The sequence below is a fragment of the Pseudopipra pipra genome, chromosome 7, assembly GCF_036250125.1.
Source record: "Pseudopipra pipra isolate bDixPip1 chromosome 7, bDixPip1.hap1, whole genome shotgun sequence".
Taxonomy (NCBI): Eukaryota; Metazoa; Chordata; class Aves; order Passeriformes; family Pipridae; genus Pseudopipra; species Pseudopipra pipra.
This window is the reverse complement of record NC_087555.1, coordinates 12386084-12414081: the sequence shown is the minus strand read 5'-3', so window position 1 is coordinate 12414081 and position 27998 is coordinate 12386084. Positions and strand designations below refer to the sequence as shown.

Genomic DNA, 27998 nt, shown 5'->3' with positions numbered 1-27998 from the left:
CACCCAAACAAAATTCTTTAGCAATACTGGGGAAGAGCTCAAAGGTTCACCAACCACCTCTTCAGGTGCAAACCCCCATGATTAACACATCAGAATACTCTACAATTTATAGGCAGATAAATAGTTCCCACAGTTCTAAGCAAAAGATTTAGAAATAGGTGTTTCAAATAATTTGAGAAATAAAGAACAAAGTGGCACAAACCATTTTTGTCCAATACTACTTTTTAAACCTCTGCCTAAGACTATTATCAGTAAAATGTCCTCACTGTAGCATTTCTCTTTACAAGGACTATTACATGATTTAAACACAGAGCTACCAGATAACTGTTAAGATCTGTATTTTATGAAGGAAGCCAGTATTATTTTCCTCCTAATAATCAGCAAATATTACTGAATCTAGAGCTAGTTTTTTATTATATCTTCAATTACAAAAGTGAAGGAAGAACCACCTTCTTTCTTCATTCATATTCTAGATTATGAGTGGAACTATCATCTCCAGCCCCACTGTAAGACTTTTTTTTCTGGTCATCCTCTTTATGCATCTTTTCATCTTCCCTTTCCTGTCCATACTAAGCCCAGGTCCTTGTGGAGTCTCTACAAAGAGGTCCAGATATTATCCTCCAGACAGAAACTTAAAAACCTGTTATGAAAATACTTTCCCTCTGATGTCATGATTTTGCATTTATAAACACTCAATTCTATACACTGCTGAGATATAGTATCCATTCACTAATCAGAAGTAAGAATTAACAGGGGGTTTCAAAGCTACAAAGGCAGCATTTTCACTCTGATGGGAGCATACAGTTCATACTTTGGGGGAGGGGAAGAGAAGAAAGAGTGTTGGCTCTTTCATGAACATAAAAGGGCAGAATTACACATTAGTGTAGCTTCCCCATGTATAGACATTTTTTTCTGAAATGCAGTGTAAACTTAAAATCAACCATTAAAATCTTTAACTACAGCTCAAATCATCCACGTAATTACTCTTACAGAGGATTATGACCAAGGTTTTTTAAAACTAGAATGGTTAAAACTGCACAATTAAGAAATAAATCACAATGGGAAAATAGGTTCCTATTCACAAAACAACCAACCAAGCTGGCATCGTTAATACCCTTTTAGAAAGGTAAAAACCAGAACCGAAATACTGGGAATGCTGTTGCCAGGTCAGAATTGAGGTGAATTGGCGAAACCGCGCAGATGGGCTCCTACCGCACCTGCCCAGCCCTTGGCCTGGTACAAATGCGTGCTCGCTCCTTCAGGAACCCTTCTCCTTCATCAGGGCATTGAAGTTTTCACAAAGGGGAAAAAAAGCCTACACTTTTTTAAAAATACATTTGAAAGAAAAGTTGAGATGCTGGGCATTCTTGATTGACGTGTGCTTTAAAAACCAAGATTTTTGACCTTCAGAAGTCCCTTCCCCCAGCTAAAGAAAAAGAAAAGGGAAAAAAAAAATAGAAACACTCCTCAGAAACTACCACAGAGAGACGCTGCAGACATCAATCGAAAATAATGGCAGTCAAAGGTCAGGATGATATAGGCAACATCAAGCTTTTCATTTAAATATCTTCCTGAAAGAGACCTCTTAATAAGCAGAAGCAAAAAAATCAGGGACTATCCAGTCAGTGATGAAAAAAAGTCATTTACAGGATTTTCCTAATAATGACACCAAGTATCTTCAACTTTGACAAATAAATTTTAAGACCTCACTGAATTATAATATGCAAACTACCATCAGCTTGTTGGGTTATCTTAGCAAGATTCAGCAATTTTTTAAGCGAAGATTCACTTATGAACTATACACAGCAGATTACAAAATAACACTAAAAAAAGCAAGCACTGCAAATTGGATCTGGACCGGTAAAACGACACAAAAGTCGTAGTAATCTTCCAAAACTGCTGGAAAACGCATACTGCAAGAACAATTGGTATTACTGCCTAACAAAGCTGGGTAACACTCAGAAGGCTCCAACATGCTAATCTGTCACCGTGACAGAAAAGCAAAAGATGCCAGACCAATACACATCCCTCTTCCAGTACCCTACATATCTAACACTGAGCTTCCGAACCCAATGAAAAATAGGACTAGAGTGTCCAAAAATATGAGTAAGGATGCTCTTAGCAAATCTGCTCCCAACTTCTTGTTATTAAAAAAAGAGTACCCTTCAAGATTTGTCAGCATTCCTCAACAGTGTTTTGTGTTATTGTTCTATAATCACAGCTACATTTTTGCTTCAGATCTCTCCTCCAAGAAAAAAAAAATACACATTACAGTAAGTCTGTTATAAAAGTGAAGCACATGTTTAAGGCCCATAGAAGCACCGATGCTGATAAAATTAAAAATGGCTGTGCCCGAAGATCCCACAGCAAAAACAGGCACAGCTCTGCTGCAGATTAAAATATATATTAAAAATTCCCGCATTACCTTACAAAGGGCGAGGTATGCAAAACAAAAAGATTATATATATTTCCAAAACTGAAGTAAGTTATTAGACAAGAGATGCAGATCTAGGCAAAGCATACTTCTTCAGTGCAGGTCGAGTTCATTTACACAATAAAGCAGCATTTTATTCCCCGAGACACTTAACGTATCGGGATTTCAAAACTTTTATCGGGCTTCGCCGCTGAAATAGATGCACACCCCTCTGTAAGGAGAGGAGACACGGATGTGCCCAAATACCAGCGGACCCCACCCCCTTCCCGCTGCCAAAATGGCCAGTTCGTTCCACCCAGTGGCTACTCACCAGCCGCAGTGCCGAGCAGCAGGGTGGCACTGGAGAGCAGGAGCACCAGCACAAGGTGCTGCAGTGAGGCAGGCATACCTGGGCAAGCCACGGTTCGAGCCAGGAGGAGGAGAAAAAAAAAAAAGGAGGGGAGGGGGGTTAAAAACCCCAAAAACCCGACGAGAGGAAATTCCTCCTGCTTTCACACAGCCTTCCTCAACTCTCTCGGTTTACAATCCCGCCTGGAAGGGCAAATGGCAGATGAGGGGAGCCGTCTTCGCTCCTACTCCATTACAGCCGCCTGCCTTCATGCCTGGGGCGCCGGCAGCGCTCGGCGGACACGGGGGAAGCGCCTGGCTCTGCCTCCCAGCCCCGAGGCATCTCCCCCGCCGGGGAGGACGGCGGCACGCTCCCGACCCCGCTGGGAACCGGGCTATTTCCCACGCAGCTTCACGACATCGAAGAAAGAGCCCGGTTGGGAAGGGAACATATCCAGACGCGCCCACAGCGGTGTCAGTCAGCGCGGCCCCCGCGGGCTGGCCCGGGCACGGAGAGCGAGCTACGGGCTCACGGCGGCGCCGCGTCCCATCCCGGCAAAGGTCTCTGTCCTCTGGCGGCCCCTCCTCGCTGCCTCACGCTCCGGGGAAGGCGGCGGCGAGACCCCCCGCTCTCACGGCGAGGGCTGCGGCTGCATCCCGGCCCATCTGCCTCCCGCGCCGGGCGGGCTCCTCCGCGCTGCCCCGGCCCCCGCCGCAGCACCGACGCCACCCCCGGCCACCCCGACAAAGGTGGGGCCCGGGGCGGCGAGGCCCCTCCTCGGCGTCTCCAGCTGCGAGCGCACCCGGCTGCTCTCCGCGGGCGAAGGCCCTTCCCCTCCTCCGCCGCCCGCCCGCGCCGGGCAGCCCGGCCCGGCCTCCTCCCTCCGGTCTCGGCTCAGCCTCTCCGCGCTGCCAGCGCCTTCCTCCCCCCGCGCCGGGCTCGCCGGCGAGGGGCCGCTCCGCCTCCTTCCCCTGCCCGCCGCCGGCTGCGGGTGGGAGCCGAGCGAGGGCCGGAGCTCCGCCGCCGCCCGCGCCCCCTCTCGCCCGCCCGCCCCAACAGCACGGGCAGCTCCAGACACAAAGGGGAGTCGCTGCCGCCGCCGGCCCGGGCGCCCGTCCCGCCGCGCCGCCCCCGCCGCCCGGCCCCGCCCCGCACCATAGAGGTGGCTCCAGGTAGGCAGAGCGGGGCCGCCCGGGCGGAGCTCCGCCGGGCTGCGGGAGGGGGCGCGGGGCTCCGGGCGCCGCCGGGGCGGAGGGCACCGCCTCGGGAAGGGGAGTTGGGACCCAGCGGCGGCTCCGTGAGAGGGGAAAGGCCTCGGCGGACCTTCCCGGGAAGGCCGCGGGAAGGCGGCGAACGGCCCCCCCAGGCAGCCTGTCTGTCAGAGAGGCTGGCAGCAGGGAGGCGTGAGCTCGGGAATCACAAAAACCGCCTGTAACAAGAAAAAAGTGTTTAGACTCTGAGATTGCATCAGCTTTGAACTCCGTGGCCTGCCTGTCAGACACCCCGGAGCTTCTGCCTCGACCTCTAGTTCGAGCCCCCGTTATCTTTGTCCCTGTGAGCTCCGCTACAAGCACTGGCCATACCACCTACTGCTCTCCCTCTGGGAACCCTGGCAAGTCAGTGGGGTACAATTTCTTGGAAAGAAATCAGTGGGGTTGGAAAGGCCTCTGGGATCATCGAGTCCAACCTAGGACCGAATATCACCACGTCAATTAGACCATGGCACTAAAGTGCCATGTCCAGTCTTGCCTTAAACACCTCCAGGGACAGTGATTCCACCACCTCCCTGAGCAGCCCATCCCAATATCTAATCACCCTGTCTGTGAAGAATTTCTTACTAATGTCCAACATGCATAAAGTCCACTCAGATCATACAGCTTCAGCCACTTGACTCTCCCAAGCAAAAGCATTATCTGCTTCTTAATTAAAGAGATTTTATGATTTCAAAACAAAGATAAAGTCAGCCCACTGTGCTGTTTGTATGCTTTAACCTTTGCTATATTACACAGGACTAAAGAGATAAATTGAGGCCAGCAGCTGATGGGAGAGCTGTGACTGGAACGTGCTGTCTGATGTTCTGGCCTAGCAAGGCTCTTTCAAACAAGTTTTACCGGCTGTAGCATAGAAGAAAGTTCTAAAGAACACCCTGCACACAGAAAGCACCTTCACATATGGGCTTCACCAAAGGTTTGATTATGGGAAATGCTTCTCTGTGCCAAAATTCCTACACCAGTTCCAAGAATGGCATGCAAGGAATAGAAATTCAAAAATCCAATTCCACACCTCAAAATATTAATTGCTACTACATAAAATTTTGTAGTTGCAAGTAAGAGTTACAATTTTAGTGATAATAAAAGGTTTCGGCATAACTATTCCTCTTCACAAGCCATAAGAGGTGAAATAGATGTAATCTGATTCTTTCATCATCAAGAAAATTGGTAAATAAATTCTAATAGCATTTTTGTCATTGTGATGCTTAGGCCAGAGAGCACGTTCTTTGACATTCCTAGGGTCAAGATGAATTTACAGGGGTGACAGTTATAAAAATGTTTTTGAAAGTTTTCTACAATATCTTCACTTCCAATCTATGCAGATCTAACATGGATATTGGTGAGAGACAATAAAATATAGAATCCCAGATTGTAATTTGTATTGCCACTTTCCAGAATTGCAACCACATGTTAACCACAGTATCCTTCCTGTTATTTGTGGAATGTGAACTGTCAAGAAATAACCTTTAAAAGCAAAAAAAAAAAAAAACCAAACCAAACCCAACAGCCAGAACAATTTTACCTCCAAGAGAGGAAAAAAAAAAAAAACCACATTAAGTATTTTTTGCAGGCCCAAAATCCAGAGTTCTTTTCTGGTTCAGAAAAGACACCAAACTATGCAACACACCTTCTGCCCAGCTGAACCTGCCAATAAAAGAAGCGACATCTACTTTGTTCAGAGAAAACAAGAACCTAACTATGTGTGGGTTGTACAGCGCTTTCCCTGTTTAGATGGTAAAAGAAAATTACTGTAATTGTTTATGACATGTATGAAAACCTGCTCACCCTGAAATAAATGACAGAAGTCTCACTTGTTTTAATGGTTCTAGTTTTGGCTTATCAATTAATACCAGGAATTGCTGTCCACAAGAAATTGTACAAAAACATATATTCTGCCTTAAAATATCTTTCTTTTTTTCTCGCCACAAAATGGATTGGATTTTTGTTCCGTGTTTTTCCTGAAAAGAAGGAACAAGACATGCCATTTTTACTACAATTATTTCCTCTTAGTTTCACAAAAACCCCAAGCCTGATCAAGAAAACACCCTTGTGAAGGCCACGGGGCTGTGAATCTGCTTCGCCTGAGCTTCTATCAAGTCCTTGGACTAATCTCACAGACTTGCAATCCCAGCAGTTTGCAAGAATTTCCCCTCCTTCCCTAACCTATTCTGAATTTTGCAAAAGAACTTCTCTGCAAGGGCCAGGTCCCTCCCAGCCCGGTGTGGCTGTGAATGCCACCAAGAGCCGCTGGCCACGCACCGATGCCAGGCTGCAGAGCGGGAGCCACTGCACCCCTGTTTCTCTGGGGCTGGCAGGGCCGAGGAGGGGCTGACCCCTCCTTCACCACATGGATGTAGAAAGCGATGGCTACTGTCTAAGCACAGAAGCAGCTTCCTTTTCCCACGGTGGTGAGAGGAAATCAGAGATCTAAACTGTCACACTCAGGCTCACCCATTGTTATGTGCTTGGACAAGAACATATTTATAATCCTTTCTGTGGTATTGTTTAATCTCTAAGCTAGGATTTCACTAGCCTAATATCCAGCAACATCCAGTAAGACCTACAGAAAAGTACTCAGGATAATGAAAACTTGCAGAGCTGCAGCACAGTAAATCTGGTGCAGGTAAAAGTAGGAGAGAGACAAGAGAAAACATGTAAAATTTACCAAGGTTTAAAAAAAACCAACTTTCTGACTGAAGCACTGTATTTCCACCAAGAACAATGAAACAATACTATTGAACTTAACAGAGACAAGACTGTTAAAAAGTAATAGGAGGAGGAAAGACCTTAGAAAGTAGATGGTCTTTTGCAGCTGTTCCCACGGCAGGCAGAGGCAAGGCTGCCCAGGAGCACATGGGGCAGAGACGAGGAGGACAGTGGCAGAGGAGCCAGGGTATGGTGGCTGCGAGCTCCCAGAGGTGTGAGTCGGATACACAGCAGGGGACTTGTATGTTGCCCTCGGGCGAGGGAGCTCTGAGCAGAACAGCCTCATGCAGCAGGCTGGGGCTGCCCTTTGCTTCAGAGAGACACTGAGAGCAGAGTTACTGCTGATATGAAGCTCAGAAGTTTCCCCGCTGTCGGTCACATTGATGCAGACACAAACATATTGATATCACTTGCAAATTCAACACTGCACATAAGTGAAATTAAACATGTCCTTATTAGGAGCGTCTCCTTTAAACAACACGCATCTTTATTTTTAATGAACTGGAATATGGGAAACTATTTTCATGCTACCAAGAGAGTGTACCAATCAGTGGTAATTAACAAAGAATGAAGAAAACCAAGGTGTACTACCAAACAGTAGCTTTAGTTCTATTTCTTTTCAGAAAATCCAGTGTTCAGGCACTTTAAAAAGATTTCTCAGGATAGGTTCACTGTTATCCAAGAGTTTTTCAGCGCTGACGCAACACAACTGTTATCATCGTTAGGACTCAGGGGACTGTTCTTTTTGACAGGGCCTTTCAAGAAGTCAACAAATCAGTTTAAAACAAGCCATAAATTATATTTGGCTGCCCATCAGCTTGGCCGGAGTGTTCTCTCAGTGTTGGCGTAAGTGTTGGGGAAAGAATAGAACAACACAGTATAATATTTAGCTTTTAGGGGATATTTTGTTCCTAATTTAAAACCAAAGCATCCCCCTAGCATTGACTCTGATGCATAAACATATGTTAGAACAGCAATCAAGATGTCCACAGACTTTCTTACAAATAAATACACCCGTTCTGGATCCTAAGTAATAGCTTAATAAATAATGGATTTGGTACAGGTCTCCACCGCGAATGCTGCCACTCATTGCTAAATTAGGGAACTGTCAGCAAGATCATCTCCCCAGTCTTGCCTCCTGTAACTGTATGTGGAGAGAGACACGATTCCTGATAGATAGGATCCAAGCCTTCCATAGCTCTCCAGATTATTATTAACATCCTGAATTGCAGCCAGAATGCGCCGAAAAGACAATACTGTCTACTTACAGTCTGCTGAGTTAGCAGTACAGCTTCAGCCAGTGCAGCCAAACAAGTAATCACACGCAGACGTCACTATCCTTGGAAGTATTCAGTTCCTTGTTTTATATAGCTTTTCCCATCAGTGTCCAATCTGAGGTGTTGCACAGAGGCATTAAGGCACCCCCATAAGTACCCTTGGAGTTAGAGGTCAGGGTAGGGAGGGTGCCTGTGGGAAGACCATAGGTACAGGGAAGTGGGCACATGATATGCAGAAAGAAGAACAATGAAACCTCTGGGGACTTTCTCCATCATGGACATGTGTCCTTGGGAATAGGGAAAGGCTCCCTGCCCTTTAGAGCCTCCCTGCAACCTACCAGCAGCACTTGCATTTTTGCCCGAATTATTGTTGGTTTCTGCTCCTTTTCCAGGGCTTTTGTCTTGGGAAAAAAGATTTCACAAAAGAGGGACTGAGGGACACCCAGCCATGACTGAAATCTCAGAGAAGTCCTTTGTGGGATAAAGTCAGTTTCCTTCTGTTTTTCCTGACAGGCAGGAAAAACACTATCCATGACGGTCAGTCTGCCCTGCCAAGATGCGAGAGTGGCAAAACCTCATCACGTACCAGAGCAGGCTCTCATGCTCCCACTCCTACCATCAGCCTTAAGGAAATGGTAAATCAAATTTCCTTCCTCAGAGGGAATTAATTTCCCCCTTAGTCCAGTTAAATAATCTGTGCCAGACATTACTTTTTGTCTTTAGACTCATAAAAGTCTATCTGAAGGCTGTTACGACTTCATTTTTCTTTGTCTCTGAAGCATAGAAAAGAGCACCAACTGTCAAGCTTTTGGGAAAAAAACCCACATTTGTGAGTATGAACTAGTGTTTTCAGTCCTGGGTTTTTCTAATTCTACCATGTTGTTGTCTATTCTACTGCAAGGTGAATCATACTCTGCAACGAAGTGACGACAGCCTTTGACATCACCATCCTATAACAGAAGTTTTGTGGCAGCTTTGTTTATCTTTTCATGGCAAACTTTTAATAAATTTAATGCAAAAATTAATCACACCACTTTTGTGGCAGTCCCCAGAAAGATCTATTCTGATATTTAACTTCTTTTGTTTCATGCTGGTCTCACATTTGCTGATTTTGGTATAGTGAATGGTTTCCCATGGGGAAGCCATAATTGCATGATCAAAGGTGTGAGGATCAAGCCTGGAAACATAAGCAAGTGGGTGTGGGACAGGTAAGTCTTCAGTATACAGGGAGAAGGAGGAGGAAGGTGCACACTGTGGGATAAGCAAAGGGAATATTTTGTATCTAAAAGGATTACAATGAAATAGTTAATAGACATTTTTACATTTCACAATACAAGATATTTCCCTGTGATAATGAACTACCAATAGTGTTGGTAGCAGTTGCTGCCTTGTTTTACAGATAACACTGCTTAGTCTGTGGAAATCTTATCCCATTTTGGGGGTGGAGGTGAGAGAAACTTTCAAGATAGCTCTGAGAAGCACCTCCTACTTTGAATTAAGTCTGAAATCATATGTTAAAGGCCCTTTACGGGTTTCCTGAAATCTATTGGCTTGTTCATCACAACATAAAATGGGAAATTTGCTGCAGGGTGTTTATCAGTTCAAAACATCACTTATTCATTAAATCCAACAATGGGCTTAGTCAGAAATAGAAATGTAATGAGCTGTGTCGGAATCATCCTCTGGTCCGTAGCAGAGGGGTATGTCATCGCCACAGACCTGCAGGGTTTCATTCCTGAGAGCTACCTGAGCCTTCTCATACTCACGACAGGCGGCTGGGAACGGAGCTCACGGAATCTCCAACATACTCTCCTGCTGCTGTTACCTTTCTTTTTTCTTCTGGTTTCGGGTTTTTAGGGTTTTTTCTTTTTCTGTTTTTGGCTGGCATTTTTTAATCACTCACTACATGAGCTAGTTAGCAGTGCAAGCCAGGCTGGTTTTCAAAAGCCACCTTTTCTTTTTTGTTCTTTAATTTCTTACAGTCAATTAGGATTAGACCTAAAAATGTTTCTCCAATCGGCTCCATACTTCTAGCAGGAAGCTAATAAAAATGCCCTTTGAGAACAAAATGAAAGCCTGTGGTAAAATCTCAGTAGGCCTGCACCCAGTTTGCCAAGGTGGAGGTCCGGAGGAAGCAGCCTCTGTAATGCTCATTGCTGGCCATCCTCGAACTCCACACCAGTTTGACAAGTGTCAGGCATTCATCTAAAGGACAGAAGCAGCGTCTACAACGTGAACTTTTTGCTTGTTATTTTAAATGACAGTGTGGAGGGAAAATCTTTTGCTCAGGCTTCTTACAACAGTTCCCCTTGGCAATGAGAAAGGAGGCATCAAATATGAACCCAACAGCACAGCTTATCAGGTTTTGTCTTCTCTTCCAAAGGCAAAAAAAAAGTGAAAATGCAGTTAGAATTGAAGCACCTTTTAACTCAGTGTTTGCTGCCACTGCAAGCATGATGGCAGAGGGCCAACCACTCTCAGAGCCATTGCTTCCATTGCTGCTCTGAGTATACCTGTCCAGGGTTCCTCTCCTGCACTCAGCCAGCTCCAGGAACATCACCTGGAAGGTGATCACAAAGGAAGATACAAGTAAATTATTACCTTTTACTATACCAAACATGAAATTTATATCCCTTATGCTTCTGCCTGTAACACGACATCTGTTGCCTGAGGATTTTGAAACATTTTTATCTGTGAAGAATTTTCCTTCACATCAAGAAATGAGTCAGTATCTCTGTATGGCCTGCTTGCCTCTCACAAATCAATCAGGAAACATAAGCCCAACTAAGTGCTTCCCCAAAGCATTCATCAGGAATCCTCTCCCTGAAGCGATACAGGCCAGACCACTGACTCCAGTCAGCACCAGTCCTGAGTTAGTCAAGCACACAGCAACTGTTGATGGCACAGTTGCTCCCTGCACTGTCTACAGACATTTGAAATTGCAGAGGCCTAAAAGGCTTTAATTCACAAATGAGAACCAGAGCACAGTATGGGCTATGCAAGCCTTGGGTAGGTGGCTTAGGGGGCACAGACAGCCCTCAGACTCTGTGAAACCTCTACCTCTGCTTGCAATTTCAGATTAAAAGGCAGAGACATAAATGAGGACGGAGGGACAAGTGGGCAGAGACTTCTACAGGAAAAATTGCCCTTCGTCTCTGTAGTAAAGAGTTTGTCGGTTTGGTATAGACAAAAGCTCATCAAAAGCAGAAAGTACCATCTCCCAGAAATCCCACATGAGGTGCTTTATGTTTTGTAAGTTTAAAGGAATTTTTCCTTCTTTTTTCCCCCCCACATTTGCCACAAAATAATTGTAATGTTTTGCATATTGCTTTTTCCCCCTCCCTTCCTTTTCTCTGCCCCTCACTGAGTTCAGTAAAATCAACATCTGAGCAGGGTTTCCTCTCTCTAGCATTTTTACCAGTTCACTTTTGTATTCATTTACTTTTAACCATCCCCTCAACTTTGGAGAGGTTGCATTTAGCAAAAGGAAAATCCACCACCCCTAGGCCTTGTAACTGCTGAAGCTCTCACACTCTCAGAAGCAGCAGAAGGGCAGAAGGGATGTGAAGTGAGGGCAGACAGTAGCGCAGAGCCTGAACTAAATGCTGAACAAGAAAGAGAAGGGAAGTTGTAGGCAGGAAAGAGGAGCCGGGAAGGGAAAGGAGGAGTGAAAAAGTTACAGGAGAGGGTTACATTCGAATTTGCATTTACAGATTTAACAAAAAGAGGGGTGCTAAACTCAGATCTCTAATATCTGTGACCAAACCTCCCTGTGCAGTTGTCATTTTACTGCCAGGCAGCTATTTGTACTGTCCCCACCAGTGCTCCCATCAGTGGCATAATCAAACAGGAGTAGAGCAATAGGAGGAATCCCATGGGGTGTGGAGATGGGGTCAAAATGCCACGGTTTTGCCTTAGGGACAAGAAGGTTCTGGTGTGCCTGCCCAGGAGTCCACCCCCAGGGGGGCTCTGTCTGTGCCTGCAAAGTGAAGCACATTAACCCAGAGTAACAATGGTGAGCACCTTAGATCTTTCAGACGTCCTGGAATGTGAGGCCATCACTGCAGCCATCTGCCTGGAAGGGCTGGAGATCAGCACATGTGAAGGGGTGTAGGATGAAGAAAGCTCCCCACAGGGGAGCTCCCCACGTCTCCATCTCACATCACAGACATGTGACCTGCTGGCTGTTTGGTTGCACCCCTGACCGGGCACCACGCTGGGCCAGAGCTCCCTGCCTGCCCCATGGGACAGGGACAGAGCCAAGCAAAGGGCAGCCAAACATGAAGCCCTGCTTCAAATGTCCCCAAATTCGGATAACCAGATTGCACCCACAACTGCTGCAGAGCCAGAGCTGGGCTTCATTCCTCCTCTCCATCCCATGACTGCCCTGCTCCTTTGAGCTGGCCCCAACAGATTCAGACACAGTGATGGGATGGGGTGGCGGGGGACGTCAGCCACCTTTTGTAGGGGACAGAAGATTCCCCACTCAGAAGGAAACAGCAATTCCCAAGTTTCTCTTGGCTTAACTAAAAGCTGTAAAGTATATTCCTCCTGCCCTCCACTAGCATTCAAACCTCCCTGTGTATTTTGTTGATGAAATCTCTCACCCCAATTGAAGAGATAGCAGTGTTTGCTAAACATGCCCTGCCTTGCTACCAGAAGAGCTTCTGACCTTGTTCTGTCTTCTTCTTGGCGTTTGGCAAATACTTATCAGTGCTTGCAGTGACCTCCAGCCAGCTGGACAAAAAGCTTTGGAGCCAAACATGTGCACAAATAATTCCAGGGGCAGCTGTTACTACTGGATTATCTCTTCCTGTGGCTTCTACTGATACAAATAGTTAATACATGCTGCAGCTCACAGCCCCTTTCTCTTTAGCAGACCAAGGCCCATCTTCCTTCAACTTGGGGCCATTAAACCCACCTCAACAACAGGGGCCTTCAATCTGGTACTACCCTGTGTTGCCAAATGTATCCTACCAGATGAAACAGCCAAAGTCACGGATCACAGCCCTGCCATCTTTAGCCAAGAAGGTCACCATTTAATCACTCTTTCCAAGTTATGTGTAACAGAGGCCATTCTGTGCGTATCCAAACATAGCACCCCCTCTCTCCAACCCCTCTGGCCTCCCACAGCCCAGACATGAGGTGTTTTTTCACCCCGATGCATTGAGGTCCACGCTTGATCAGAGTTCATTCAACCTGAAGAACAGCAATGACTCGCTTCCAGAAAATGAGACTATTATTGCTAGAGACCATTATGAAAGCCTGCGTGAAGCTGAGACCAGATGTGTGCTCGGATCACTCCAAATGTTGCTTAGAGCAAAGCCCTGGATTGTTTTGGATTTGTTTTTTAAACAAAACAAAACAAAGGATTGACAGAATCTCGCCTGTAACAAGAAAGATTTTCTGATGTTTTCCTGCACAGCTCTTACAGATGCGTGGCTGGACTTGGAGCTCACACCCACCAACAGCAGCTCTCAGAAAGTGGATGAAGACTTGGAAGGAGTCCTTACATGATAGGATGGAAGTGATGGGGATGCTGACCTATTTAAGTTCAGCTCCAAGAATCAGCTTGTGGTCACTGGGACTGTGTTAGTTTTTCAGTAGGATGCTCTGTACCGTCCCCTGGAAATGAGAGTGATCACATGGCTATGATCACTTTTTGCCTTTACAGCAAACCTTTCATCAGAGGAACTCAAAGCAACTTGCCAGCAAGTACGAGCACAACCTCACACTGTGCCTGTGAGATAAGCGAAGGATGGAATAGATTAACTGCTTAAAAGCACACAGCAGCTCTGTGGGATGAAGAAAAAATAAGAAAAAAATATATATGCACACACGTTTGAAACTGTACAGGGTTTTATGGAGAGGCAGCCTGGAAGGCTGCCAGGATGCTGAAATTGCCACCCCTACACAACCACGAATACCATGGAAACCAGTGGGGCACCGGCAGACAGGAAAGGAAATCAGCTGAAAAATGGCTTTCCATGAAATGCAGCCAGGCTGGGACACTGTTCCCCTCCTGACTGAGGGAGGACTACGTGCCTAACCACCAGTGCTGCTGCTGGTGGGAGCTGGGCTCCAGGAAGGAGTAATTCCCAGTAATTTCCCAGCCTGGGGTAACATTGCTTTCCTGGCGGCAGCCAGTGGATGACAGCAAAAAGAGGGATGGTTGAAAACTGCTACATCATGTCAGCTGTGGTATGGAGGCAGTGGAAACCCTGAGTGCCAGGTAAAGCTTCAACACGTGTTGGGAGGTGTAGGAAGATCAAAGTCAGTTGACATCTGAATGAGGACAGGGAAGGAATATGTATGCGCAAGCTCCTGCCTGCCCTGTCTGGTGAGGCACGATAAAAAGGCACGAAACACTCATCAGTAAGTGCATTTTTCCCTCAAAATACTAAGAAAGCTCAAAAAAGGATTCCTTCAAGCTGAGCAAAAGTAAGGAGAGAGGCCCGGAAAACAAAACTAAAAATAACAAATGAAACTGAATACAACAGGAATAACAGAAATAAACAAACCCAGACAAGCAGTGGGGGAGGAAGGAACACACTGTTAATTTGTCAAGTACACCGTGCCCACATCAAACTAGAGAGAAAGCTCAGAGAAATATCCACCCTCCCAGCTGAGCAAGGGCACCTGCTTGTTACCAAACAGCACACATCCCTAAAAAAGTCATACTGCTGCTAAGCCAAGTGAGGAGGAATCCAAGCATAGAACAGCTGTACTCATTCAAAATGCTGCTAAGAGGAACAGCAGCATCTTATGAGTAAGCTGGATATGGTGCAATCATCACCAGACTTGAACAAAAATAGCCCAGTGGAGATGAGAGGCAGGTAGAGAGACCAGCACACAGCTGTCCCTCCGGCTCTCAGCAGCTGAGGGGTGCACAGGTGGTCTCCTACAGATCCTAGGTGGAACAGAGGTCAGGGGAGGTTTATTACAGAAAAGCAAAGAGGACTGGAAAACCAGAGAAGCAGCAGAGTGGCATTTCTGCCACACTAAAGTGCACAAGGCAAACGGGCCTTCCAGTAACCACAGGGGAGGGCTGGAAGGGGATGGGAGCGTTGCCATGGCTGGCCCTGATAAGGCTCTATCTAGGAACAGGCGAGGGCTGCGCTCATGGCCCGGCCGAGAAACGGGTCTGGAGGAGTGCGAGAACAACAGGATAACATCAGGCACTTCTCACACAGCTGAAGGACCCGCCACCGGTCATCAGGAGGCAAGTGCAGATGGGAGACTTTAAAGCGGTGCCAGAAAAAACAAGCTACAGCCAGGGTCGAGGAACATGGGATCCAACTCCTAGTTGTCAGCAGTTCTGGTGTATACATTGCTGAAAACAGACGTAGTGCCAGGAAAATCCAACTCCCAGCATGAAAAGAATAACTTAGGAATGATAATGGGAGAAGTCAAAGCAACTGTGACTGTGAATTAGTGATTATATAAAAGTTTTTATCTTAAAGTTATGTTAGGCCAAATTCTGAAGTAATTTTTTCAGCCAGAATGCTCCCTTGAGACCCTGTGATTTGGCCACAGATTGCTACATCTTAAAAAAAAGAAGGAAAAAAAAAGGACAACAAAACAAAGTTCTTCTTTTTAAGCTGGCTGGCAGTACACAGTAGGAAACAGCCTTGACTTTGCATCAGACACTTCTCCAGCAGGTAGCTGAAGCTCTCTGCTTTATGCCACCATCCAGTGTCACTGTGAGGCACATGCCACTCTTGAGGATTTGCTCCCTTTTGGGGCTGGGGAACATCAGTCTGTATGCTATGAAGGGAAGCACATGTTATTCAAGCTCCCTGAAACAAGTGAGTTACGATCCGTATCGCAGTTCCTTCCCCTTGGACCTATCAAAGCTACTTCTGAAAATTTGGATGTACAGTAGCTTGGGTACTGCCATAAAGAAACAGCAATTGTCACTGCCCACCATGTGCTGAACAGCAATAAAAATGTCTTTTCAAAATAGCTGATCTGGGTTAAAAACTACCAATGTCTCAGTGGTAGGCTCAAGAACAGTGAAAGGATCCTCTCCATCCCATTTCCCAAGCAGTACAAAGTCCAGCAGCAGCTCCAGGCTTTACACCTGGAGGCCTTTGTGTAGTTTCAAATGGAGCATTTGCAAATCCCAGACCCCAATGAGTCCCAGAGAGATGCAGCCACACCGAGACACTGCTCGCTCCCCAGAAACTCTCCCCATTCCGGTTTGAGACTTATCGCACACATGAAACTTCCCTGCTCATTCTTTGGAGTTGGCTTAACATAGGTAATATGCTGCCAACCTGCAATTTCTAGAGGTATCAAAAATAACATAAGAAAGCGAGGAATATTTTGAGCAGGAGACACACCCTTCCCATGACAGATGACCTGCTGTAATAGCCCTTACAACAGCAAGAGAATGCGCTCAAGTACCTGTCGTAAAATCTGAAGCTCAAATGCTGCCCAGCCAAAAATGCTGGAAATAGTTCTTTCAAGTCATATAAACACTTGGGAGACTCTGAGGGAAGAAATAGCTGGAAATAGTTTCAGATAAAAGAAACTTTCATGCCAGCTGGCAAAAGACAAACAGATGGATCAGATAGATGGACAGACAGGGCTTAAAGCCACTTTTGTCTTAGCAGTGGGCTGGGCTTGTATATGCAATGTCTGATGGCAGCATATCACATCATCTGACCCTTAAATGTTAGCTTTATGAAATCATATCAGATGAAGCTGCAGCCTTCAAAAGCACCTCTCAGCCTGGCAGGATTTTTACTCTCCCCTCAGAAGCACCTTCAGCAGGCCTTGGGACAGCTTGGCACTCATGCAGACCACTCAGGTTCTCCCCCACTCCGTGCATCAATCCAGCCTCTGTCAAAGCTCAAGAAGGTTTGTTATGGTGCAGGGAGTTTCACAAATATTTAGTCAAGACACTTCTGTTCCCATAGTGCAACAGCAGTGGGGTAACCACAGAGGGTAAGAAATGAAGGATGCTGTGAAGGCTGAAGGGAAATCCCCCCAAACCATGTTTGATGTGCTGTAACAGAAACTCTCGGAAGGCAGGATGCAATGCAAACAAAACAAACCAGGGTAAGCACGCTGTATTTTTTGTAGTCTGTGCAGCTTGAGAAAGGTGATGTTTAGTTTCAGCTGCACTTTTGATGCCTGAATTGAAAGATGCCAAACTGAGCCACCTCAGGATGAGAATTACACCTTGACTGGTGGTGATGAGCCTGGGCCACAGGTTTGCATGAACCCACTGAGGTCTGGTTATAGCCAGACACCCACTCCTCACCACCTACTTGCTTTTTATATAAGATGATTATGGTGGGGGATTAGGCTGTCCCCAATACTGGCAGCAAATTTCATGTGATGTTCGTCACAAATTGCAAGGACCATGGTCCCCACAGGCTCCCTCCAGTGGCTCTTCCCCTGGGACTTCAGTGGGTCACTGCCAGCGTGACATCCCAGTTCTGCTGGATCACCAGCCAAAGCAAACCCAGGGTCTCTGCAGCAGCTCAACTAGTGCAAAGAGATTACAGAAATTTGGAAAGCTTAAAATAAGTACAATGACCAGGAACAGTTTAACTTTCTCTGAGAAATGTGGGGGGTTTGCTGTATTTGAACTATGTGTCCCTGAAGATCTCGTGTCAAAATGGAATTGTGTAATGAATATTTATCAAGAAATTCACAGTTGAAAGATCAAAAAAGAAAATCACCTCTGCACTGCTTCTATTCTCATTTTTTTATGACATGTAAATTCATCCAGAAGAATTTTAATACTCACCTTTATAGATGTTTCTGTTTTTCACATCAGACATCTTGTTCGAGAGGACTCTGAGTTACCAAAGACATGGCAGGATTACACCATCAAAGTTGCAACATCGAAGCCCTGGTGTGACTAATCCCCACATAAATGGGAAAGACCAAAGATGGGCAGTCTGTGCAGTGGGTAGGTGCAGAGCCAGACTGTCTCTTCCAGCCCACGGGTGCATGGGAAGCGTGTCCCATCCACAAAGGAACAGCCTTGGACAGGCAAGAGTCTCTGGCACCCTCTTCCTTGGGTCCCTTCATAGGGACAGTGGCACAAATGGCCCTGTGGCACAGCAGGGCTGGCCTTGTGGTGGTCCCCCTTATGTCAGGGCAGCGTGGCTTAGGGTAAGGGAGTTGCTCCCAGGAAGAATAGTGCATTCCTTGTTTGGTTTCATAAGCATGTTCATGGGAAAAATCCTCCTTTGGGTAAGGCATAAAATCCCTTTTTACCCGTGGCCTGTGAAAGACAAGCAAAACTGTCTTCCCTATATGAACTGCACCTTAGAGAGCACACGAACTTCTTGGTCCATCCAAGAAGTAGCTGTCAGAAGAAGACATCACCAAGTGCACTTCTCTTTCCTGTGGGCATCATTTGGCCATGACTCACACAGCTCAGCTGAAGGGCACTGATGATGTGTCTGTATGATGCAATGGCCTGTGTCAGGTCCAACACCCCAGCACTAGTTTTCAGAGTAAGTATGCTCATTTTTGCTTTGCAGAACCAGTCTAGCCAAAAGCTTGTATGAAGTTGGTCTAAACCCTTCTTCAGCACAGAGCAGGGGTGGCTGATCCAGGCTCACCCAGGGGTCAGTGTGGGCCCCTTTCTCTTTCCACCTGAATTCATTAAGAGAAAAATGAGAGGGGTGACTTGCTGTTTGGAGGGACTTACCCTGCAGGGCAGCACTTCTGTGGTTTCTGCCACTGAGCTAACAGCACAGGGACCAGAAACATCAGATATGAATTGAAAATCAAAAAGAAGCAAGACCTGCATCTTTTGCTGGCACGAAACTCAACTATGAATAGGCAAAACAGTTCATCACAGCGATTTCTGAAGGTCAGGACTTCATGAGGGGATGGCAATCAGCAGCTGACAGCCAAAGGGAACCCAGATGTTTAAGTTGCATATTGCGCAAATTTGATTGAGAAATCAGAGAAACCTAAACAGCACAATTCTGTTATTCTACATTCAGAATTTTTTGTAGGTTAAAAATGCACTTGAAGCTCTTTTTTGCAGCTTTGACCTCAGCAAATGGCAGTTGTTCTACTGTCAGTAGCAGAGTTGTGAGCTCCAGTGATTTATTGCAAGTTTCATGCTAGCTGATATTTCTGACAGCTCGTAGACTCACGTGAATAAATCAGCATTTCAGCTTTAATCAGCACAAGTTTCTATGCTTTCTGCTAAAATAATGGAAAATAAACCCTACAAATGTGCATACCAGGAGTCAGCCAAACGCCGGAAGCTGCTACCTGTAAAACCAGTCATTTTTTTTAGTTGATCATATAGAGTGGGACATAACACTCAGTCTTTCTTAACGCCTGGAGTTACTTCTAGATTGTACCCTAGATTGTACTTTCAAATTGCACAGGTACATTTGGACTGTGCTATTATTTTGTCACAGGCTCCGGTGCCCGTAGTACCTGCACTTGTGACTCACTACAACACCACGAGGCGTTGGAGGATCATCCACCTCCACTGGCATCCAGTGAAACCTTGTGCAAAACCTTCACCAGGATTTGCGGGAGACATGCCTGCTCTCACTGCCTGTTATTGGAAATCACCAGGAGTCTCCAGGAAATGCCAGTCAGAAAGGGCTGGAGGCAGCATCAAAGTAAAAAGAAATCCCAACCTAGCATATGAGAAGATATTTAGTATAAAGGAATACTTACAGTCCTAAAGCTCTGTGCTTTAGGCACAGCGTTTGACAAAAGTGATCTTACCAGCCTTTTTCATTGCTAAAACGATGCATGTCAGTTGGACTGCAGAAGCAAAAGGCACTCTGATAAAACAGATGGCTGGTTCCTGAACAAGGCTCTAACCCTCACTACAGAACAAGTCACGCTGAGCATTTGCCTGTAACACCAAGGCCATTTACAAGTGCCTTTCAAAGCAAACAGAAAGGTCACCACTGACCACAGTAAGAGTTGGATCCAGATGAAATGCTGCACCCAATAACCCACTTTCCTACCAATTTTTCGAGAGATATGAAGTTTTAGAGAACAAAGACTTTCACTTGCAGCTCCACTGAATTCACCATCGTGCCCCAGCACTATAAACAAAGCAAATACCTTGAGACTTGCATACTGCCCTGGCCAAGACAGCACATGGCTTTCCTCTTTTTTGCATAAAATGAAATAATTCCTGGTTTGCAAGGTGTGGTCAGGCAAAAGGAACAGCTCGTTTTCTTTAATTAACCTTGGTGCTCTTTGTATCTGCACTTTCTGTAATAGTTTCAGGTGCTATTACTTATCAGGAATATCTGCTTCAAGGTATAAGCAGTCAAAGTTCTCAATCTGTCATCCCCCATGGGGTTTTAAAGCCTCCTCTCCCAAAATAGGTGTGAGGCCTTTTCCCACAGATGCTCCAGAGCAGATCTATTTTGATCACCAAAATACTAAACCCATAAAGTCAGGGGGAAAAAAAAAAGACAGAAAGCCTTTCAAATCAAGTGAATAAGCCAAGAGTGAAAAAATAGACTCAGTCATCTCTCCTACCCATTTAATGAACAGCATTCCACTCCAGAAACAGCATACACAGGGCAAACCACTCCAAGTGCCTGTTTGCAGCCCAGCTCCTGCAGCTGCCCCTCTCCTGCCCTCCCTGCTGGGACATGGCTGTGCCTGTACCCCTGCCAGTGGAGTGCTGGTGGGCAGGGCTGCGTGCAGAGCAGCTCCACTCCCCAACAGGGGCCGGGCTCCAGCCAAGTGTTTGAGCAGACAGACACCGGAGTGAAAGGAGCAGGACTGGTTGTACTTCAAGATAAGATTGGCTGCCAGGGCTTTGTTGGAGGCAGCCTTGCAGATGCAGGAAGGAAAACAAGCTGTAAAGATGGTAGAAGGAGAAAAGACACCCCAAGGGAAGCAGCACTGGCAGGAGACAAAGAGCTCCTCATCAGTGAAGGGCACAGTAACAAACTTGCACAGCACAAGTCACGTCCTGCCCTAAGAAGCCCCCTTGCCCCACTCACTTGTGTGTTCTGCACCTCCCTGGGCAGCCAGTGCTGGGACAGGGTGCCAGGGACCTTGGCAGCAGCTGGGGCAGCCCACCCACACCCCACCTTGCCTGCACACAGTCCTGGGCTAGCAGCTGGGACGCTGGCTGTGAGACCACCTGCAGCAGGGGCTGCTTTGCTCTTGGTGACAAAACCTACCTGGGAAACAAGCTGGGGTGGCTACTGACCCAGCTGGTATTTCACAGCAGCGGCAGGAGGAGAAGTACCTGATGGCACAGTTTGGAGGAGGACGATCAAATGCTGCTCCTGCAGGAGAAGTGGAAGGTGAAGGACAAGAACAGCAGCATCAGCCCAGCAGCCCCTGCTGCTAACAAACTGAGCACAGTATGAACACACCTGCACTCACGTCCTGTTCACTTGTTTTGGTTGCTTGGTTGTTTCTCCAGATTTAGCCTCCTATTGCATCCCTGGGTCAGGCCCTGCATTCAGTCTGTCCCATGCCTGTAGAAAGAGAACAAGGACCTTCACAGAGGGTCCATGGAGGTCCCCTGCTTCTTTATAGATTGAAGTTTTTCTGCTTGAACATCTTGCTTCAAGCAAGGATTCAGGGGGAAAGCGTGGTTCCAGTTTAGCTTAAGCTAGTCCTATGCAGCCTAGCCTTGTGCATCCACCTGTCCTAAAGGTATTTTATGCAGCATAATTTCCTGGTTTGCACATCTCCAATTGCTTATAGTCCTTTCTCCATTGCCCCAAGCCACTACAATGGAAGAATGGAGTTTCCAGCTGGACAGTGGATGGTGTGAGGGAGGGGAGCCCAGGGACAATGGGGTTTTCCACATAGAGGTGGGAGACAGCAAAGCACAATGTGTTGTTTTGGTTCTTAGTGGTTTGGAGGCTAAAACCAGCACATGCAGCCCCACAGGAGCTAAGAGCAAAGGGAGGGGCTGTGGAGTTGGGATCGGAACAGTCCTGTTTGTATTTAACAAGTGATAAACTTAATGAGCCAGACGAGACCTGAGACAAGATAATCCACACAGCTTCCTGCTGCACTTCTTTTGCCTGCTGCATCTTCAAGTTAAACCAGCACCTTGCCCTCATGTGGCTGAGCTGCAGTTCCTGGCATGCACCGGACCTCGGGCACAGGGAGCAGCAGGACCTGGCCAGAGGGTCCCCAGCTGTGCCAGAGCACATGTGGGCAGTTGCACAGCCCCAGGGACCTGGGGAAGGCAGGGTACTTACAGTGAAAGCCGTGGCTGCTACTTTGTGCCCTGAGGCTCAAGGTCTTTTTTTATCAGAACAAGGAAGAGAGACTTGTGCTAAATACCTGAGTTTGTTTAATCCACTGTACAGAAACAAAATCCTGAGAGGTTCAAAGCTCCAGTGTTTATTCTATCAGTCTTATTTATGGTCTAAATAAACCATCAAAATTTAAGTCTCAGCTGAAAACATCTAAACACAGTAGTTGAAGCTGATGAATAGTTAGTGTTTGGCAAAGACAAAGCATGAATCCATAATTATTGTAAGATGAGTCACCTGGAGAAACTAGAGCAGTAGCCAACAAAATGCCTCTTTGAATAACTCGATGAGAATGAAGATGCCTAGAAATGCACACATCAGCAACACCACATCCTCAGCCCTGCCAAGGCCGGAGAGGGGCAGGCAGAAAAACTCCAGCTCTGTAGAGGCTGTTTCAGACCCCATTTGTCACCTCTGACCAAGGACCCCATGCCTGTCTCACCAGAAGCCCATCCCTGGATACAAGGGCGGTCTGACACCCATATTCCCTCCGTGACTCATAGGATTGGACAAGTCAGTCTTCTGCAGACAACAAAAAAGATAAAAATCATATTGCTTGGGTGTGTGCCAAGCTATTATTTCACCCAGTTAGAGTCTTGAACCGCTGAAAGTTAAAAGGATTTCCTCTGGAAAGAGAACATTCCCCAGCCAGAAAGTCTCCAGAAAGGTACAGGCGCAATAACTCCTGGCATTTGGTGTTAGGAAACAAGTGTCTAGACAAAGCCGCCTTCTTTTGATTTGTTTTGGATGACATTTTTAAAACATGCTACAGTACAGATCCTAGAACTTGAATTTCTATTTTTACACTCTTGATACCTGTGACAGGTTCACACATCCAGGACATGTTGGGGATGATTTCTGCATCTTTGGTTATTTTTATTTAACCACCACAGTCTAAAGGTTCTATACCCCCTGGGGTTTGAAGGGATGGATATCTCTATTTGCATATCACTATTTGCATGGATGCACTGTCACACAGGAACAAGAAACAAGAGTTGGCTGCACTGATCCCTGCAGCTGGAACTGCCCCCTGGGGACACCACGTGTAGTTTTGGCCCCATGTCAGTCCTGAGAAACCTCAGTTGGATTTGAGGGGCATAAGGGGCTCCTGCACAGGGGCCTCACAAGAAAGCACCTGAAACCTGGTGCAAAGGTTCAAACACCCCCTCATGAGCTGCATGTGGCACAGCTGGGTCTGGGCACAGGAGCTCTGTTGGCACCTCCTCTCCCACACATGCCTGCTGTCAACCAAGCAAAAACATGGCGAATTGCACTAAGAGGAAGTAGTTTTTACCTTGTCCTGCTGTTCCCAGGCGGTCAAAGGCAGGCTGGCCACGGGGAGGAAGCATGATCCCCTGCCACAGCACTGCCCATTGTTGCTTCAGCATGTTGCAATACACTGACTGAGCAACTGGCAATTATATTGCATTTATCTGCAGTGTTATGGTGTTATGTTCACAGCTGTCTAAACAGCAGCCTGTCTCCTATCCACAGTAGCTTCCATTTTGCGTGGTGTTGCTGATCCTGTGGCAGAGAACAGCAGTAAAGCCTGAGCTCAGCTCAGGTTTCAGTGCTGCCCTGCACCCAACCAGTGGCACACCAGTTTTTAAAGGGTCATTTTTAAACATGCTTCTACATCCCTACAAAAGCAAACCTCTTCTTGCCACCCTGCAAAGGGAAGTGTTTTGTGTTTTGGCACAGCTGATTTTAATTCCTGTTCAAGAGGAGGGAATTTAGTGTGGCTGCTCTGAGACTGGCTGCAGTTTTATCGAGAGAGATTTCATTGTGGACTTAGACAACCTCACTCATAGCCATTGTGCTGTCAAACAGGTTTCCTTCCTCTTCTTCACAACACTTCTACATCACATCCTATTTAGGAGCTCTTATAGTGCTTCATAAATAATGCGATAATGAGAGCCCTGTACACTTGTGGGATTTGGGAGGCATTATCTCAGTTTTTAAGAGGTGGAATGTAAAGATCAGAGATTAAAGGTGGCAAATCCAACAGGCTGTGATCCAAACAACAGGAGTTTTTCCTAACTCCTGTTAAAAGTTCCCTTTAAATTTTGAGCCCCTTCTGGTTTACCAACAGTCAGCCCAGCTTTCCCACTCCTTCATCCCAGCACTTCAGTCCTGCCTCATTCTTTCTCTCCAGAGTAGCTTAGAAATTTTGCACAAGCACTTCACCATTTGCCCCTCACTGCATTTTCCTTGAGCTCTGTTGAGAAAATGTTGCTGTTTCCATCAGCCAGTAACTGGGATGAGAAATTAAACATCAGAACATCTTTCTACTGTAGATTAATACTATTGAAAACCTGGAGTCACTGAACATAGAGATGCTCACTGCTATAAGAGGAATAACCTTTTGCTTAAGAAACATGACCGAGTGCAAAGGACACAAAAAGAAAATGAAAGCTCAGAGCTAGGACACATCATGGGGGACAGGCCCTCACTGCAGAAGCTCCTGGATTTCCAGCAGGGGTTAATTAAGCGTAAGCAAATGCAAGTGTGGACAGAGCATTTGGCAGCACTCCCTGCTAGCCAGAGGCAGCCTGCGGCTCAGGGTACCACCAGCTCCCTGAGGGCAAGGCCGATTGATGTTGAGGGCTGCACATCACACCCTGTGGCTGGAGAGGCACAGGATCTGAACCTGGCGACTAAGAAAACAAGATTTCTATCCAAAATTTTATGCTACTTCAAAAGACGACATGCTGCGGTGCTTCTCCCTGAGGAAGACACAAAGCTACTGCTGAGCTGTCTGTCACTTATAATAAAATTATTATTTTTTCCAGCGAAAGTGAAGTCTCGCTGCAGGATGTGGCACAGACAGCAGGAAGTTGACTTGTGGGATTTCTCATGTGCAGAAACAGCTTGAGAGGGATGGGCAAGCTGAAGGCTTTACCTGAAAAACAGCAGCAGTTCTGTCTCTTCACAGCAGGCAGGATTCATGACCCCTGAGCAGTTACCTCTGTGTCTCCAACCTCAGTCTCAGCAGGCACGTCTCACTGCAGGGACACAAAATCCCAGGATAGCTCTGGAGAGCTCCTCCAGTCCAGATCAGAAAGGCCAGTGCCTGGAATGGTACAGAGTGCCTGCTCATCTCATTCTCTGTGGCAGGAAAAAACAAGGTCCTTGTGCTTGGCTTCTGATGCCCAACAAGAGCTGCTGCATAGGCATGGACACATGGAAGACATGCAGAGGGTGTGTGTCTGTGGGTGGAACAATTGCAGGATGGCTGGAGCAAGCAGGATGCCTGCAGGCAGCAGGAGATACCTGAAAGGAAGCACATATCCATGGCCTGTAGGCAGTGGGGTGAGGGACTGCTGTGGGACAGGGCTGCAGCAATGTGTGTCCCCCACACCCTCAAGCAATGTTCTCATGCAAACAAATCCTCATGAACAGGGAATGCTACCAGGCAAATTCTCAAGCTACAGACAAACCCCCAAACATCTGTTTTCCAAAAGACAATAGTATTAGCCTGAAGAAAACACTCATTTTCCTGACAAGGGCTTTCATGGTGCAAAGTAGCAACTCAAAAAGGTGGATGGCATCTCTCTGGTGAGAGAGTGTCCCAGCAAAAGCAGACAGTGAGCAGCCCCTCTGCTCACCAATGCCTGTTCCACAGAGCACTGATCAATTGCAAAGGGGGAAAAACCAGCAGAAAACTCCATCACTTTAACCTTGACAGGCACTTTGTCACTTGGATTCTGCAGCTGAAAGCCAGCATGGCTTTCCTTTGGAGTCAGTGTGAATAAGGAGAAGCAGGTAGGAGACCCAAAGGACCTCAACCCAGAAGCAGTCAGGCCCAGTACTTCACAGAACTGGTCCTCTCAGAGGGAACACAAAAGATTGTCACCAGCCCAGAGAGAAAGTCTTCACTGTCCCTAGATGAGCACCTGGCAGCTCCCAGAAGGCTGGGCTGGTGGTTGTCTCCCTGGCCACAGTGAAGGCTGTGTGGAACCCCTTCCCCAGCAGGATCTGTAACTGCACAGTCAAGGGGACTGATGGCTACTAATTAAGACTTACTGTGGGCTGTGAAGGAAGGCTGCCCGCCCCTCAAGCTCTCAGTCAACATGAGAATAGATTTTCAAAAGCTGAGTGAGCATAGGCCATATTACATCACTTTCAAACTGCCAACCACCCCTTTGAAACACCCTCACTCACTTCATTCTAGGCTTAGCCCTAGTTCATCAGCCATTTTCCACTGCTAGCTTTGGTTTACAATAACCCCTACTGGTAAAATGCTCCAAGGATCAAATTATCATTTTAGCTTCTTCTGTTGCACAGATCTCACTGTTCTGCTTTAAGTGCCATTGTCAGTCTGGCTAGCTCTTCTTTCTGCATTCAAACAACTCAAACCCTCTATCCCTACTCTAATGTTAGTTTGGGGATTTTGGTTTTGCTCTACATAAATACCTTTGTTGCACACTTATTTCTTACAGGAGAGGCTGTACAAGCCTTAAAACTACCATAAAAAGATTAAAAGGTTTGCATGCCAATTAAAGGCCTGTCACATTTCTTAAGTAAGAGTCACCACTTCTCTGTGCAAAGAGGTTATAGTATTTCCCAGCTATACCTGTAGGTTTTATTATTTTAAGGTGCAAGACTGTACACAAATGCCCAGACCTTCGTTTGTGGAAAACCATTCGTGAGCAAATCAATCTTATCTGCTTGAACTGATAACCAACTTGAAATGCAGTTACCCTGTCTTACAGTGACTGCAGTCTATCACCACTGTTTATTTTCACTGATCATATTTAGCACTTGAGCTGAATACACTTATCAATGTTTCTGCATATCTCAAAGGGCCACTGCTGCTTATTGTTTTGAAGATGAGGAGTTTAACAGTTCAAACTAGAACTCAGAGTACTGATTTCATCACCTGCTTAAAAGAGGTGCAGGCAGATAAATGTATGGTCTGTTCAGCACTGAAAAGTTTTAACACTTGCTTCCTCTTCTCCACCCAGTATTTCTGGGTCACACACATCTTGAAAGAGAATAAAGTAGAAGCTCTAGCTGAGTTGATATTAAAATCAACACTCCCAACACCAGAGCAGGAAAGGCAAAGACATGCTGCTTCATGACTGAGCTCCAGTGGGCTGCCTTGTGAGATGTAAGCTGGCCTGCACTGGACATTGGCTTGCAATGACAAACCACTAAAATGTGAGACATAAGGAAATAGGTGAATCTGATTCCCTTGTTATCAAAGCAATATACAAAAGGAAGGAAAAAGTGGCCGTGCAAAAATAACTTCTCTCCATTTCAATCCTGATTAGACTTACTAAGCAACTGATGTTCATACAAATTTTCTGATTAGGGTAAATTATATAGGACAGTTTCTGAACAGCACATACATAATTTATCTGATACTTTTGAGGAAGCAACTACATTAACAGTTCAGAGGAAAATGAACTCTCATATCTGGTAAGGATTTCTGCTTGAAAATGCATTTACAACAAAAACCTGAAGGCACTAATAGCCAAGTCTCCCATCTCATTATGAATACTTTTTAATACCTTTGCTGCCCATTTAAACATTTCAGCTTAAATTCATCTTACTTGTCTAGTAAAAAGCAGATGAACTGGAATGGTCTCACTATTCCCAGGCAGTCTCAATTAGAGCAGTTAAACTCACTGCAACCTTCCTGAGGGAAAAAAAAAAAAGGCAGTTCATATTCTTGATACAGGTACTGCATTAATAAAATGTTACCAATCTTGCTAGGGATTT

The 27998-nt window shown here is 46.1% G+C and overlaps 1 protein-coding gene and 1 long non-coding RNA gene across 4 annotated transcripts in view; both read right to left on the bottom strand.

The window, feature by feature from the left end:
- BMPR2 (bone morphogenetic protein receptor type 2) overlaps positions 1 to 2875 on the bottom strand; it is a 107432-nt gene extending 104557 nt beyond the window's left edge. For all 3 annotated transcript variants that reach the window (XM_064660556.1, XM_064660557.1, XM_064660558.1), the window contains exon 1: positions 2745 to 2875. In XM_064660556.1, coding sequence (XP_064516626.1) covers positions 2745 to 2820 — 76 coding nt within the window. In that variant the 5' untranslated portion in view covers positions 2821 to 2875. The remainder of the gene's footprint in view (positions 1 to 2744) is intronic.
- Positions 2876 to 7208: 4333 nt separating this feature from the next.
- On the bottom strand, positions 7209 to 21233 carry LOC135417043 (uncharacterized). The gene is made up of 3 exons (XR_010431876.1): positions 21174 to 21233; positions 11525 to 11614; positions 7209 to 10576 (listed from the first exon to the last, which is right to left on the bottom strand). It is a non-coding gene; the product is annotated as an uncharacterized LOC135417043 (long non-coding RNA).
- Between the last annotated feature and the right edge of the window lie 6765 nt (positions 21234 to 27998).